Source organism: Coptis chinensis, chromosome 2 (genome assembly GCF_015680905.1).
Source record: "Coptis chinensis isolate HL-2020 chromosome 2, ASM1568090v1, whole genome shotgun sequence".
Classification (NCBI taxonomy): Eukaryota; Viridiplantae; Streptophyta; class Magnoliopsida; order Ranunculales; family Ranunculaceae; genus Coptis; species Coptis chinensis.
The window spans coordinates 57,325,671-57,339,273 of NC_141457.1; the positions used below are offsets into that span (position 1 = coordinate 57,325,671).

Below are 13,603 nucleotides of genomic sequence, written 5' to 3' on the forward strand. Positions count from 1 at the left end.
GTATCACAATCACTGTTCATACCTTAACATGAGTTATGAGCAATCACTATTCATATTGACAATCATTGTTCATATCTATTTGGGGTTATTGAACAAACACATAAGCTGATTTTACTTCCCTCCTAAACCAAAAATTGTCAAATAAAAACGTTATTGAACCCCTAACTTAGTTATTTTTCTCTTCAACCAAGGTCGAAAATATCGTCCGATATATCAATATATCGAAATATGGGTAAACGATATGGAAATAATGTATATCGATTGACTTGGATCGATATATATTAGCAATATATATGATATATTTGATATATATCGATTGACTTGTTGATTGTTTGACCGATTATATTTACTGTTGATAGATAATTCTGACATATGTCGTTATATATCAGCGATATATCAGATATATAATGATATATATTAAAATTTTAACTATTTCAAAAAAAACTGGAATCTCTGAAATATTGATATAGAACGTTATATTTCGGTTTTGGGTGTGTGTGGAGTAGGGGTGGCAATGGGTCGAAGTTAGGTGTCGTGTCATACTTTCGGTCACGTGTTAGTAGAGCAAACCCAAACCCGACCCAATTACTAATCGTGTCAAGTTTGTCAAACCCAAACCCAACCCGCATATGTACGGGTGACCTGTTAAGCCAGCGGGTCAATTTCGGATAGGGTTAACAGATAAGCCGTAAGTTATATTTTTTTTTGGATAAAGAATATTTATTAATCTAAATAATAAAAGAACTTGCAAAAGTGCGCAGAGTTATTGAAGCACATGCATCTGTTGAACGCCTTAACCAAACAAGTGAAACAACTTGTTAGCCAAACAAAAAACATAACCAAACTAAAAACAACAACCATGCATGTCCAGTTTGTCCACTATGCTATCTCGTGGGCAAACCTATTATTAAATAAATGCAAATATTATTGTGACTTCGACGGCTTCATTGTTCTCTTTATATAATTGAGACTAGGGTAAGAGTTCAATGTTAATGTACGTGATCATATATGTTATTGAATGAATCTATAATATTCTATATGTTGGATTGTCGGCTGATCCTTCTAAATCCAGTTGATCATTTTCTGTTTAGTATTTTCTTTTAGGTAATTGGGATTATAAGATTTAATAAAATTTGGAAACATATATGTTAAGGACTTAAAACAACAGATCATACAGGTCACGGGTTGATGACCTAACCCATTGGACTCGAGAACTAATCGGGTATACTAACGGGTTACCCGGGTTAACATGTGTGGCCCTAACCCAACCCATTTATTTGACGGTTTTGGCGGGTCAACCCTTAAATGACCCAAAAGCCTTTTTTTCCAACCCAAACCAACTAATTTCGTGTCGGCTTAGCGGGTCGTATACAAAACTGCCACCCTAGTGTGAGGGGAATATCGACAGATATGGAAAAATTGGGCCATGTGGATTTGCCCCGCTACCCACATTTCGGATGCAGTGCAATCTTCAATTTTGTTTCGGTTTATCGGAATTTTCAAAATTTCAAAACTTCAAAAAAATTCGAGAATTTAACTTCCCGGCTTCCCCACACACACCACGTCCAAACCCACGATCCCACACACCACGTCCAAAGCCACGATCACCATGTTTCCCCCCTCCACTTTCGAATGTATCTCCACTGCACATTCTATATTTCCGCTCCATTTATTACCTCCCCTCCCAATTAGAGACATCAACCGTCAACAGTTGTTCTCTGCTCTGTTTCTTTTTCAGCTCGCGTGTCAACACTAAAAGTTAATATTTTCTATGTTCTATAGTTAGAGGGATAGAACTAATGGAAATAGTTAGAGGGATAGAACTAATGGAAATAGTGCTCGTTTTCTATGCTTTTTGCTTCAGGGGGGGAAGGGTGAGGGTGTGTTTCTGCTTCGTTTTCTGACACATCATATGCCGCAGGTTCACTCTTTGGAACTCTTGAGGCAGCTAAATCGGGTCTGAGTATTAAGTTGATGTAGGTGAGATCACTATATGATGCATTCTGATTTCTCTTGAATGTTATCCGCTTTATGATCCAAAATCTTTCTTTGCTAGTTTTAATAGAATTTCATTATTGTACTTCTATTCTCAAGTGAGAAAATCATGTTCTCCATTGAATCGTTTTCAATTTGTATGGTTAAAACTTTCAATTTCTTGTAATCTATTTGAAGAAACTTATTGCATACCTACTAGAAAAGACTGTATTTTCGTTTGATCTCTGGTTCTCATGGTTGTTGGGTTACATGTAGTTGCTGAGGGAAGAAATACATATCTTTGTAGACTAATGTGATTTGTGATGTTATATATCAGAACTATCTGTATGGTGAAGCGGCTTCATAAATACTTTTATTAGCCAAATATCAAGTTCTGTATTTAATGTGTTGAGCAGTGACTTCGACTTTTGAATGGCTGCGTTCATATCACAAGACTTCAGCTTGAGGGTTTAAACAAAATTTACCATATAACAGTTGTTTCATTACAGAACTGAGTTTTCATGTTAGATTTCGATTTATTTATTCATCCACAGATGTTTACTAAGAATTGCGTTTAAAGTTTAATCATATTCTTAATGTTTATCCGTTTTTTTAACTTATTTAATTTCCCTGCAGGAATTACCCTCTTTTGACGGCTACATGGAAAGTTGCTCCAGCTTTGGGAGCTGGTTGTGCAGCTATACTGAAGCCCTCTGAATTGTCATCCTTGTATGGTTTACTTTCCTTCCCTTCATTGTCCCTTTTTGTGCTCTTTGGAATTATCTCTATAGATGTTCATTTTTATTTCCATTTTCAAGACTTGTTTGGAGTTGGCAGATGTTTGTAGAGAAGTAGGACTTCCACCAGGCGTCCTAAATATTCTGACTGGATTAGGCCCAGATGCTGGCGCTCCTTTGGCTTCTCATCCTCATGTGGACAAGGTCCAGTTGTCTTCTTGATTTGTATCCTTCTTTTGTGTTTTTCCTTTTTCTTTTCTAGCATTCGTCCTTGTAGTAACATTGGCTCTTAATCAGATTGCCTTTACTGGAAGTACTGCAACCGGTAGCAGGATCATGGCTGCAGCAGCTCAAATGGTCAAGGTGTGATAAAGCATGCAATTTTTCTCCGACATTTATGCATAAACTTTGCATCCTCTTTATCTTCACCCCTTATTGCTTCGTTGATCACAGCCTGTTTCATTGGAACTTGGTGGAAAAAGTCCAATCGTTGTATTTGAGGATGTAGACCTTGATAAAGGTTAGTGTCCGATTGTCGTTAAAGTTTTTTTTTTATTTGATAAATATGCAGCAATTGGTGCATCACCTCACAAGATATGCAGTGTATTTTTCTATTTTTCTTTTAAATTTACAATAGGAATCAAGTGCATGTTATAACCCACCCCATTCAATTTGTGGCATCTGTCTGTCTTCCTAAGTTCCTATTATGCTATATTTTGGGCCCAGAGTCACCTCAATCGCATCTTTGTATAAATAGTAAATACTAAACAAACTTTCTTGTTAATTCTGTAATATAATGATGATGTTTCGGGTTTTTAACAGCTACTGAGTGGACTATTTTTGGTTGCTTTTGGACAAATGGTCAAATCTGCAGTGCAACATCTCGTCTTCTTGTACATGTAAGCGTTCGAAGTATATTTAAAGTTTTGTGTAGTTCTAATGCATATTTTTGGTCTAAATGAATTATAACAAACTTTTTATTCAAATGGTGCTAACCTGTTGCAACAATTAAGCACTTGATTCATGCTATTCTGCTTTTTCTTTATATTTGTTATTTTTTATGTGATTATTGGAATCATGATTAATTTGCAAATTTTCCATGGCGCAAAATAATTTTTTTGACAATTTGATAGGATTAGTCAGTTTACTATACATACATGATTTTGCCTTCAAGGCCTTCTTGGTGCATTTCATTAAGAAAAGAGAAATAGTTGGTTGTGTCTAGTCTTGAAGAAATGAGGGAATGTGAAACTAAAGGACATGCAATATCATGTAACCCTACATGAACTCCACTTTCTCATTCATTATTGAATTTGTGAGTTTATGTGGCACAAAGACTTTGACAGTGGGTGCTAAATATTGCTGGTGTGATATGTTTCAGAACAGCTGCTTTAATAGTTTCGTTTTGTTCTCTGTTGTAAACAAAATTTTAGTGAGCTTACGTTTATATTGCTGTATTATATCAGGAAAGCATTGCAGATGAATTTCTACAGAAACTCGTCAGCTGGACCAAAAACATCAAGATTGCAGATCCCTTGGAGGAGGGGTGCAGGCTTGGCCCTGTTGTTAGTGGAGGGCAGGTATTGTAATTTTCTAATGCCGGACTTATTTTCTTTGAGAATTGTTCTGAATTCCAAATTTTTATTTTCATAAATAACGAACTTATTTACTCGGCTTTTCTATAACTTTGCCCCTGTTCTGTTCTCCATTTTGATTGTCCATAAAATTACGGGCAAATACTTTGTTTTGTTTTGTTTTGTGAAATCTCTTTCTATGTAGAGATCTTGCATACAACGCAAGCAACTAGGTGCTATGCAGTGAAATGAAATCATTGTCACTTAAGTAGTACCATCCCTTCCACATCAACAAGAGCCTCTACTACCTTTACAAAGACTCTCTTTCTCTTTGGTCCATCTGGCCTGAAAGAGTGAAGGCCATTACGAACAGCTCCGAAGGGATCAGCGCCCGCTTGACCTGAAGGCTAACATCATCAGCCCCGACTCAATTTGATCTTGACGTGGTCCCTTGGTGGTAATCAAAGATGCTGGTTCATCTTGTTGGCATATATATTGGTGGTTTCCAATATGCAACTCGTTATGCCTAGTTAACTCCACATCAATATGATGACGAAACATCCAATCAAAAGTCCAAGAAATGGCCCAAATAAGTGTAATTCGGATTGGCAGTCCAGTTTGATACATTATGGGAAAATGATCATAACTTTCTCTAGAAACCTTCGTTTTGCGAACCGTAAATTAGGTTGGAAACTAGACTTAATGAGCTTTCTAGTGGTGTGTGTTATGTATTGAGAGACATCCTATGCAAGTTCAGGTTTGACTGTGAACCTAGGTGAAAATTATGATCAATTTTAATGCTTGTCTCTTCATATTCGAAGTTTGTGTTTAGTTATAAATTCTCCAAGACTTGTATTGGAAGGGGAGATGTATTTTGAATGAAGTTATAGTAATTTTATTGAGAAGGAGTTCTTCTTGGTCCAACAACTCTTATCTCTTTGGCGGATTCCATCGAGTGGCGAGTCCTAGTAATTCAACTCTTATCTCTTTGGTGGATTTCCATAGGGTGGCAAGTTCTTTGGTTTCCTTTTAATTTTTTGTTTGTGTTTACTCTCTATTACGCCATTCAAAACGGTGTCATATATGATATCTGGTAATTAACTGGAAAAAATTGCTAGAATTAAGAGTTCTATACTAAGAAACATGGACACTTCATATTCTTAAAAAGATCCGTGTCAGACACGCATGCACATAGACACTTGTGTCAGAAACACAAACACATGCATACGCTTTCAAACTAGGGTTTATTCTATACCCTAAAAAACTAAGAAAATAAAATCTATTATCATAGTTACAAGTCCATGATATGCCACTTTCGTTGTTATTTATTTGTAAGGAGGCGCTTTCTAAGGTTCTGAGTCCAAGAATTAGTTGTCTAACTAAAGAATAGTTATAGTTTCTTTTTTTAATAGTTGTGTCACCGTGTCGGACTCTGACATGCATATGTGTGTCAATGTGATTTAGGTTCTATAGTACATGAACTTTTTAGAGATTTATCCCCATGAAAAATACGAATGTCTGCCTGTAAAAACCAACTGCCTAAGTGCCCCTGTCTGATTTTTATTATGCAAATCATGAGAGAGTTTTCCATTATAAATTTCACTCTTTTGTTTACTATCAAAGCATTCTTGGTTCTTTGTGTTCATGTATTTATTATCTTTTATTTCCTCTTTTCCTCGAGTAATGCAGAACCTAGTGAACGGATATGTGTTCAAAGGCAAACCAATGATCATACAATTTGGCCGTAATCCTGGTGCTGCAAGAGCAAACTAAAGCTCCACTGCAGATGAAGACAAATCCATGTTGCTTGTTGTGGCCGGTTAAGTTTTTTCTTTTTCTCTTGTTCTCTAATTCTATCTGATGTGTGACTTTGGACTGAACTTTATAATTTTGCAGCAGTACACACAATGTTGGTTAGTGTCTTCCATGCTTATGCAATTGCATGAGTTGAAAGCTGACATGTGGAATAACACCTATTCGATTCTAATTGTTTAAGTAGAACTTACAAGGAGTGGTAGTTGGTTACACTGAGTTTAGATCAGCCCATGCACTCACACTCTCACAGCTTGTTCCCAAAACTTCTAATTCAGGTGCGAGAAGAAAATTATTCTCATAGAAGTATTTAGATCATGCCAAAGTTGAAGGTTACAAAATTATCTTTGAGTCTGGTTCAAGCATTGTGATGTACTGATGTGTATATTCTCTATTAGTTTTAGCATATGCATTTTACCCTTAGACTCTCTTTTGGTTTATATTTGGATATTGCTCTATTTTTCTTGTCAAGTGAACTTTGTATTGAAGTACAAATTAGTCTTGTAACTTTGTAAGGCCTTGACAAGTTCGAGTTGAGAAGAATTAGACTACCCTTGGTTGTTTCCCTTCACAGGTCTTGCAAAGCCTGCTCCTGTCATTGAAACATTCTGTACCGATGAACTGGTTTCAAAGTATGTGAAACTTGATGGTGTTGTTACTTTAGTTGACTGTAAGCATTCCATGCAGCGCTTAAATGAAGTGAAACCAAGGTTTGTGGTGAATGAGGCCGTAGAACAAGTAGCGTATGCTGATCGTATCATATTGAGCAAGGTAAGAATGCTTCTATTAGAGAAGTTAGTGTCTTCCGATTGCTTAGAAATATCTCCGATTTCTTTGTTCTCTTGGTTTTTCTCTTTGTGTCTTGCTTATCTCCTTCCATTCTGTCCATGGTTTGATCCACCAATTTTAACCACTTTACAGATAGATTTGGTGACAGAGGTCGAGCTGGAAACCCCGAGAAAGAAAATCACGGTATAGTTTACTACTTTTCCATGTATGCTGTTTTAAGGTTAAACATGACATTCGGTGTCTAGCTTCAGTTTCCTCCGTCTTTCATATTTTACGATTGGTTCAGGATATCAATGGGATGGCACATATCAAGGAAGCTAAATTTGGAGCTGTTGACCTGGACTTTGTTCTAGGTGTGGGTGGATATGATCTTGATAGGTTGGCTGAGTTTCCTGCATTATGAACTGGTTTTATTATTCATTGCTGAACAAATGGAACTCTGTCTCTGATATCTCTGGTGAAAGCATGTCGTTTTCGTATGCCTAAAATGTTTACATGTGTATGCGTTTTCAGAGTCGAGTCTGAAGTTCATGTGGATGGAAACCAACAGCACAAGGCTGGGCATGGTAATTATTATTATTTTATTTTATTGTACAGTGGAAGCTGTATGCAATTTTAAATGATACTTCTTTTGTTCCTTCATGTTACTACCACTTTCCTGTTGTGTCGTAAGAAGTGTGTGCATAAAGTAATATCTGAGAATACATTCGACAGTTTTTGTTTGGGTATATTTGAAAGAAAAGGTTTTATTAATTAGGAGCGGAACAGAAAACATTAGATCTGTGAGGACGTAAAATGGTCCCACCTGGATTCAAAAGATGGTTTAGGGTATTATATTAATAAGTAAGCTAGTAAGAAGTCTCATCTTATAATGTTAGATTTAGATGGTAACATTTACAGGAAATCGTTCATACTCTTTGTTTACTTGTATAAAGCTACTTTGAAAAAAAGGAAAAAAAATGAAGAATAGGAAAAGGTAAAGAAGAGGAACCCAAATTGAAGAGAAACCTTATTGCCATTTTTGTGTTTACAAAAAGTCGTCTCTGGTGGGCCCATTTCACGTCCTAACAGCTCAGTTGTTTTCCTTGCTATATGCTTCATGCCTTCATACGGGCCATCTAAATTTCTCTCTCATCTACTGAGCTCATATATTGACATATTGTTAGAGATGATTTGCTGGTCTGCAAGACTGAACAGGTGCCGTAATACAGGGAGACTTGCCAATATATAAAGTATTGTGGAATTCAATGTAGTGTCTGGGACTAAACAAGCCTATTTTGGCCCGCCCACCCGGTTTATATTTTTCCAGTTTTGCTCCTCCCTGAAAAATAAATAAAACTAATATGTATGTATATGTGAAGTGCTTGATAATGGACTATCTCACTTGGGCTGCTTCTTATTACTGTCTCCAGAAGCTTAGCTGTATATATTATATACTACATACTGCTTCTTTCTGGCATGCAAATACTTGAATCTTGTATTTGTCTGAATTTTCTGTTTTCACTCTTATTGGTCTTTTCTTCTAACAGATCATCACAAACACGACCATTCATATGATTCTAACAGATCATCACAAACACGACCATTCATATGATTCTGCAGTATCTAGTGTCAGTATAGTTTGTGAAGGAGCCCTTGATCTTGAGGAGGTATGCATCTGCTCTTTTAATATAGATGCACTTACTTGATTACTTCAATGTCATTGGCAATGTGAACTTCCTCGAGGTTTTGTGTTTCCAAATATTAAGATGCTTACTGCACAATCAATGCTGTGAAGGCCCCTAATAGTTACCAAATCCTTGCTTAAGTAAACTTAGGAGCCAGTAAATTGCCGCAGCTCCTAATTGATGTTCCAAATTTTACTCTTTCGTTGCTGGATGGTAATTTTGACTGTGTGTCTTAAAGTGATATGAATGTATTTCTTTGGCTGTAGTATGAGTTCACAAGAAGGATCAATGAAAACGAAGTGCTTAGCCTAGTGTTCAGACCCAAAGAGTCTTCGAACGACAAATAGATTATGAGCTTAGATTGAGTAAATTTTCCTTCCATTATTACTGGAAAAAAGATTTTGTGTAGTAGTGTTCAAGCTTGATGTATTGGGATCCTAATCCACTATTATGGCCCACCCATACATATATAATCACAATAATATGACTGCCACTACTCGCGAAATTATTTTGTGAATTTTTTGTTTTGGTGGTTTGCTTGTTTTTGTTTTCTGGAGCTTTTTAATTATTGTATCTGAACTTGTATATTTTGCATCTACATGTAGGTTGACGATTGGCTTTATAGAGTGATTGAGGAAAAGGGCGAGGACTTGTACCGCATGAAGGGGATTTTATCTTTAAATGATTCTGATGAACGTTATGTCTTCCAGGTTTGACACATGGCCCTTTGCTATAAATCAAGTTCTTTCAACTAGACTGATGACATAAGAATCGTGGCACTTATAACTCAAGTTCTTTCCCCTTACTAATGAAATTTCACTTTACGGAGCAAAAAAAAATGAAAAAACAAGAAAAAGTGGCAGTTAAAACCACTCAAATGGTTAGAAATTATTATCATTTGACGTTGAGTATTATTGTTTGCCAGCCTATTTGGATTACACAGTAGCTATGAGAGCAACAGATTCGGTGTCTTGCTCTCTTCCGTCTCAGCATTCATGTAATTCTGATTTAGACCTGACTCTAGTCCCTACTTTCTTGCTTTTCTTTCAGGGGGTGCAGTCAACTTTAGATGGATGCCCAGGCAAAACATGCGGTCCTGATGAAAAAAGGGTAAACAAGCTTGTTTTCATAGGAAGGAACTTGGATGAAACTGCCTTGAAGAAAGGTTTAAAGGGTTGTTTAGTCTGAGGGAGAAAACAATTATCCTCCATCGTCAGAGCAGGAGTTCAGTGGGGTACCAACGTAAAATATCAGCCATTCATATATGATCATTGTATGTTTCAGTAATGGAGGAAATATATTAAAAGACTTGAGACTTCCAAATTTTGTTCAGAACAAGTGAAAAAGGAAAAATCCAACTTGTGAGCATGAAAAGCAAATACCAAAATAGAAAAGCAAAAACTTGTGAGCTCAGTATTATGGCTATTTTTTAGTTTGTGGGCATTCCATGCAATCTGAAGTTCAGAACCCTATTGTCTCACGCTGAAGTTTATCAAAAAAAAAATTGTCTCACGCTGAAGAATAATTTAGTCCAAAGAACAAATCCAACTGAGCTAATATATGAATGCAACCATAACTCTCGGTAGGTTTGCAAAGCTATTCTGGAAGTAGCAAAAGTAAATACATTGGCAGTCAAAAACAAAACACTTAAAGCACAATAATAATCTATCACGAAAACTCTGCTAAACATTGCTATTCACCAGAAGCTATATATAAGAAGAACTGATCAAAGAGTGAGAAACCCATGTCATCATCACTTTCTTCCTTCTCTTCCTTCTTCTCCTCAGCTGCAGGTGCTTCAGCAGCTGCTACCCCACCACCAGAACTTGCGGCTACAGCAGCTCCACCACCTCCAATGAAGCCACCACCACCACCACCGCCAACAATAACCTGAAAGACAGCAGAAGAAGGAGTGACAAGAGAAAAGGAAGAAGAAACACCACCAGATGAGTCAGCAGAAAGAGCAGCTTGAACAAGTTTCCTCTGCAACTCAAAAGTTGATGAAGCTGATGCTTCTAAATCTCCTGAATACTGCTTTCCACTCCATACTTTCCCAGAACTCTTGCAGACAAAAGTGAACACTCCCATTCTTTCTTCTTCTTCTAAAAACAGAATTGTTATTATGACATGATGGTGAAATTCTCAAACCTCTATTGTCTCAAATCTCAAGAGTTTACAAACAAATTTAGTGCAATAAGATAACTACTACTACACTTAAATTTCTGAACAGCCAAGTTCATCAATAAAACAAGTGTTTCTTATCTAACATGCTTTTGCTGGCCAATAGAGCAGGGTTAGGGCATTGCCAAGAAATCAGGTCTAGTAGCAATGACCAAGAACTGGGACAATGTCTTTCTTCACAATTGAGTACTTCTTCACTTCTATAGCTGGTAGACTGATGATTCACTTTCTTCTGTCCCACTAACTCAATACAAGGCCTATAAGCTGGAACTGCCAACTTTGACAAACAACTGATCAACCTACGGTCATGAGACTGCAGCTAATATTCACTACTGATCACCCTGCAAAAACCTTCCCAACGGCATCTAATCTCACTACTGATCACCCTGCAAAAACTAATACAACATAGTTAACGCCTTCTGAGTTTACATTCGTTTAGTAAATATGGTCGATTGGTGGGAAAATATATCCTAGAAGATATATTTTCAATTTAATGCGTTGCTAACTCCAATTTAATTACTAGTAGTTATAATAACTCATGGAGATTGCATAATCAAACATAAACTTTGGAGTTTGGACCTAATACCAATGGAATTTGTAATTTCAGTGCAGCCAAAATACCAAATACAAGAGTTACATTAGCATTATGTTTCACTCATTCACTGCAGTTTGCACTCTGCAGCACGAAAATTAACACAAAAAAATAGAGTAAATGAGTATCACTATGAGTCTGTGACTAAGCAAGACTTTGATCCACTATAATTGTTCATTTGTTGCAGACCGTAGAAAGAATATATTGCATTGCTCATAACTTAGTGAAACTAAAAGAACTCGCCACACTGCTAAATTTTCAATAAATAAGAGCTACATTAACAGAGGATGCATGACCGCTGCACAAATTTATTTGATATAGATTACGACCTGATGTACAACCATTTATATTCATATGCGGGTTCTGATGGCATCGATGCATTTATATAGAGGAAACCATGATATATGTGTGAAAGTCATAAACAAGTAAGAAAAGCAAACCATTGAACCAAAATATACATTTAAAAAACTTGTGTTTGCCATTGAAGACCAAGCACCACCATATGTAAATAACAGATATTTTGAAACTAGGTATTAATTCACTAATCAATCCATAGAAAAATTTCATGAACTAAGCCTAAATTACTAAATACTCATAACCAAACCTGAAGGAGTAACCTGAAGGAGTACTGAAGGAGTATTTGAGAGATGCCCAATCCAGAGTTTGAAATACAGAGGATTTCTCTTGGAAGATAGTGAGAAAGAGAAACAATGGAGATGAACTTGATAGTTTAGTAGAGATGAACCCGAAAAGAGTATGAGATATTGGCGCTAACTGTTTTCCTCTTTTTTTTCGAACCAGCCCGAAGTAAATAGCTGAGTTTTATTTCACTTTCCAATTTCCACGATGGTTATTAGATTGGATTAGTTTTTGGGTAAATTTGGTATTTCATGTACTTGTTTTTTTTTCCAAACCAGTTTATCCGGTTAACAAGTTTGTATTGGATCATGGATTTCCCAACAAAAATCAGATGTGGGGCTGAGATTAGTGCACATTGGAATGCATTGGAATGCCTGTGCATGAAAGCAAACCTCATAAAAAATAGGCCATGCAATACTACTCTTTTTGTTTTGTTTGCTAAAAATAAATAAATAAATAAATAAAATGAAAAGATCCACGTCCCTCTTTATTCTCCGTCTATTCTTGTTCCCAAAACATTAAAAATCTCCACTAAAGGCCTCACAAGACCTATAATCTCAAACAGTGAATCGTTCCTCGACATATGAAAACTCTGTCAAAGCTAAATTATTAAGAATCTCATTTAGTCTCCATGTTCAGGGACCTTACAAGCCTGACCACTACAGAGAGTAGAAGGCAGAAAAGTGAAGTGGGAGGTGATGGGAAGAATTTTGTTTTACTAGTTGATTTGTAGTCGTGGTGTTGGTGAACTAGAGAGAGAACCCAACGTGTTGGAACTTGGAAATTGCAATACTGATACTCACACATATATAACCATCCAATAAATTGTTCAGAGATGAAGAATTCACTCATGTTCAAACCAGATAAAGAGAATACAAACATCCTGCTTGGTTGTACGTTTCTGGTTAAAAAATAGAAATGATTTATAAAAAGAAATAATAGCACATCAATGTGTTCACGTCTTCATACGACTTCAAGCTTCAAGGTGCGTGTATCACGTCTACCAAATGGCATATCAAGTCCTATACAAGAAAGTCTTAGCAACAAAAAAATTGAATGCGTTTGGGTTGAAGAAGAAAAAGAAGAGACAAATAAGAAAGAGGGATTTCCATTTCCATTTTTGTTTCCGTTTATGTTTTTTAGGAAAAAAAAAATCGTGGGAAGATTTCACGGAACGGCTCCACCTCTCAGCACTGATATGGAGCTGCCCATCTCTTTTGACACTTCAGTAGGTTGAAATTCAGTAGGTTGAAATAGTAGGTTAATTTAGTAGGTCAGTGTAGTATTATTGATGGCAACTCCTAGGGGTGTCTCTTTTTGCCAAATTTCCAATTTTTTTGAAATTCCGTGTAGTTTTCATAGGCCGATTTTCTTATTTCCGAAAATTCCGAAAAAAAATTGGATCAGATTCGGATATAACTCTAAAAACCGATCTGATCCGAAAGTTCCGATATATAGCCGATCTGAAATTTCTGATATTATTGCCAATTTATTTCGAAAATATGTACTTCTCTCACTATCCACTTGATTAGATCTCGACCGTTAATTCATTTTCTAGTTTTTTACTTCTAAAAACATAACCTAGCCACTACTTCCCCAATTGAATTGGATCACTCCACTGTCATTACACCGTCTGCC

The 13,603-nt window shown here is 36.4% G+C and overlaps 1 protein-coding gene and 1 pseudogene across 9 annotated transcripts; one reads left to right on the top strand and one right to left on the bottom strand.

Moving 5' to 3' along the window:
* The first annotated feature begins 4,177 nt into the window (after positions 1 to 4,177).
* LOC147516786 (uncharacterized) lies at positions 4,178 to 9,966 on the top strand. 6 transcript variants are annotated; one of them, XM_086589237.1, is made up of 9 exons: positions 4,178 to 4,291; positions 5,975 to 6,104; positions 6,672 to 6,868; positions 7,019 to 7,069; positions 7,173 to 7,264; positions 7,400 to 7,452; positions 8,453 to 8,535; positions 9,159 to 9,263; positions 9,604 to 9,966. In XM_086589237.1, the coding sequence occupies exons 2-9, from the start codon at positions 6,086 to 6,088 to the stop codon at positions 9,739 to 9,741; spliced, it is 738 nt and encodes a 245-aa protein (XP_086445363.1). In that variant the 5' UTR covers positions 4,178 to 4,291; positions 5,975 to 6,085; the 3' UTR covers positions 9,742 to 9,966. The 6 variants fall into 6 exon arrangements, with proteins under 6 accessions (XP_086445363.1, XP_086445366.1, XP_086445364.1 ...); XM_086589240.1 differs by having other exon boundaries at positions 6,785 to 6,868; XM_086589238.1 differs by having other exon boundaries at positions 4,178 to 4,287.
* A 112-nt stretch (positions 9,967 to 10,078) lies between these two features.
* LOC147516787 (large ribosomal subunit protein P3z pseudogene) lies at positions 10,079 to 12,142 on the bottom strand (annotated as a pseudogene). 3 transcript variants are annotated; one of them, XR_015211170.1, is made up of 2 exons: positions 11,944 to 12,142; positions 10,079 to 11,120 (listed from the first exon to the last, which is right to left on the bottom strand). The product of XR_015211170.1 is annotated as a large ribosomal subunit protein P3z pseudogene, transcript variant X3 (transcript). The 3 variants fall into 3 exon arrangements; XR_015211168.1 differs by having other exon boundaries at positions 11,931 to 12,134; XR_015211169.1 differs by lacking the exon at positions 11,944 to 12,142 and adding an exon at positions 11,321 to 11,339.
* Between the last annotated feature and the right edge of the window lie 1,461 nt (positions 12,143 to 13,603).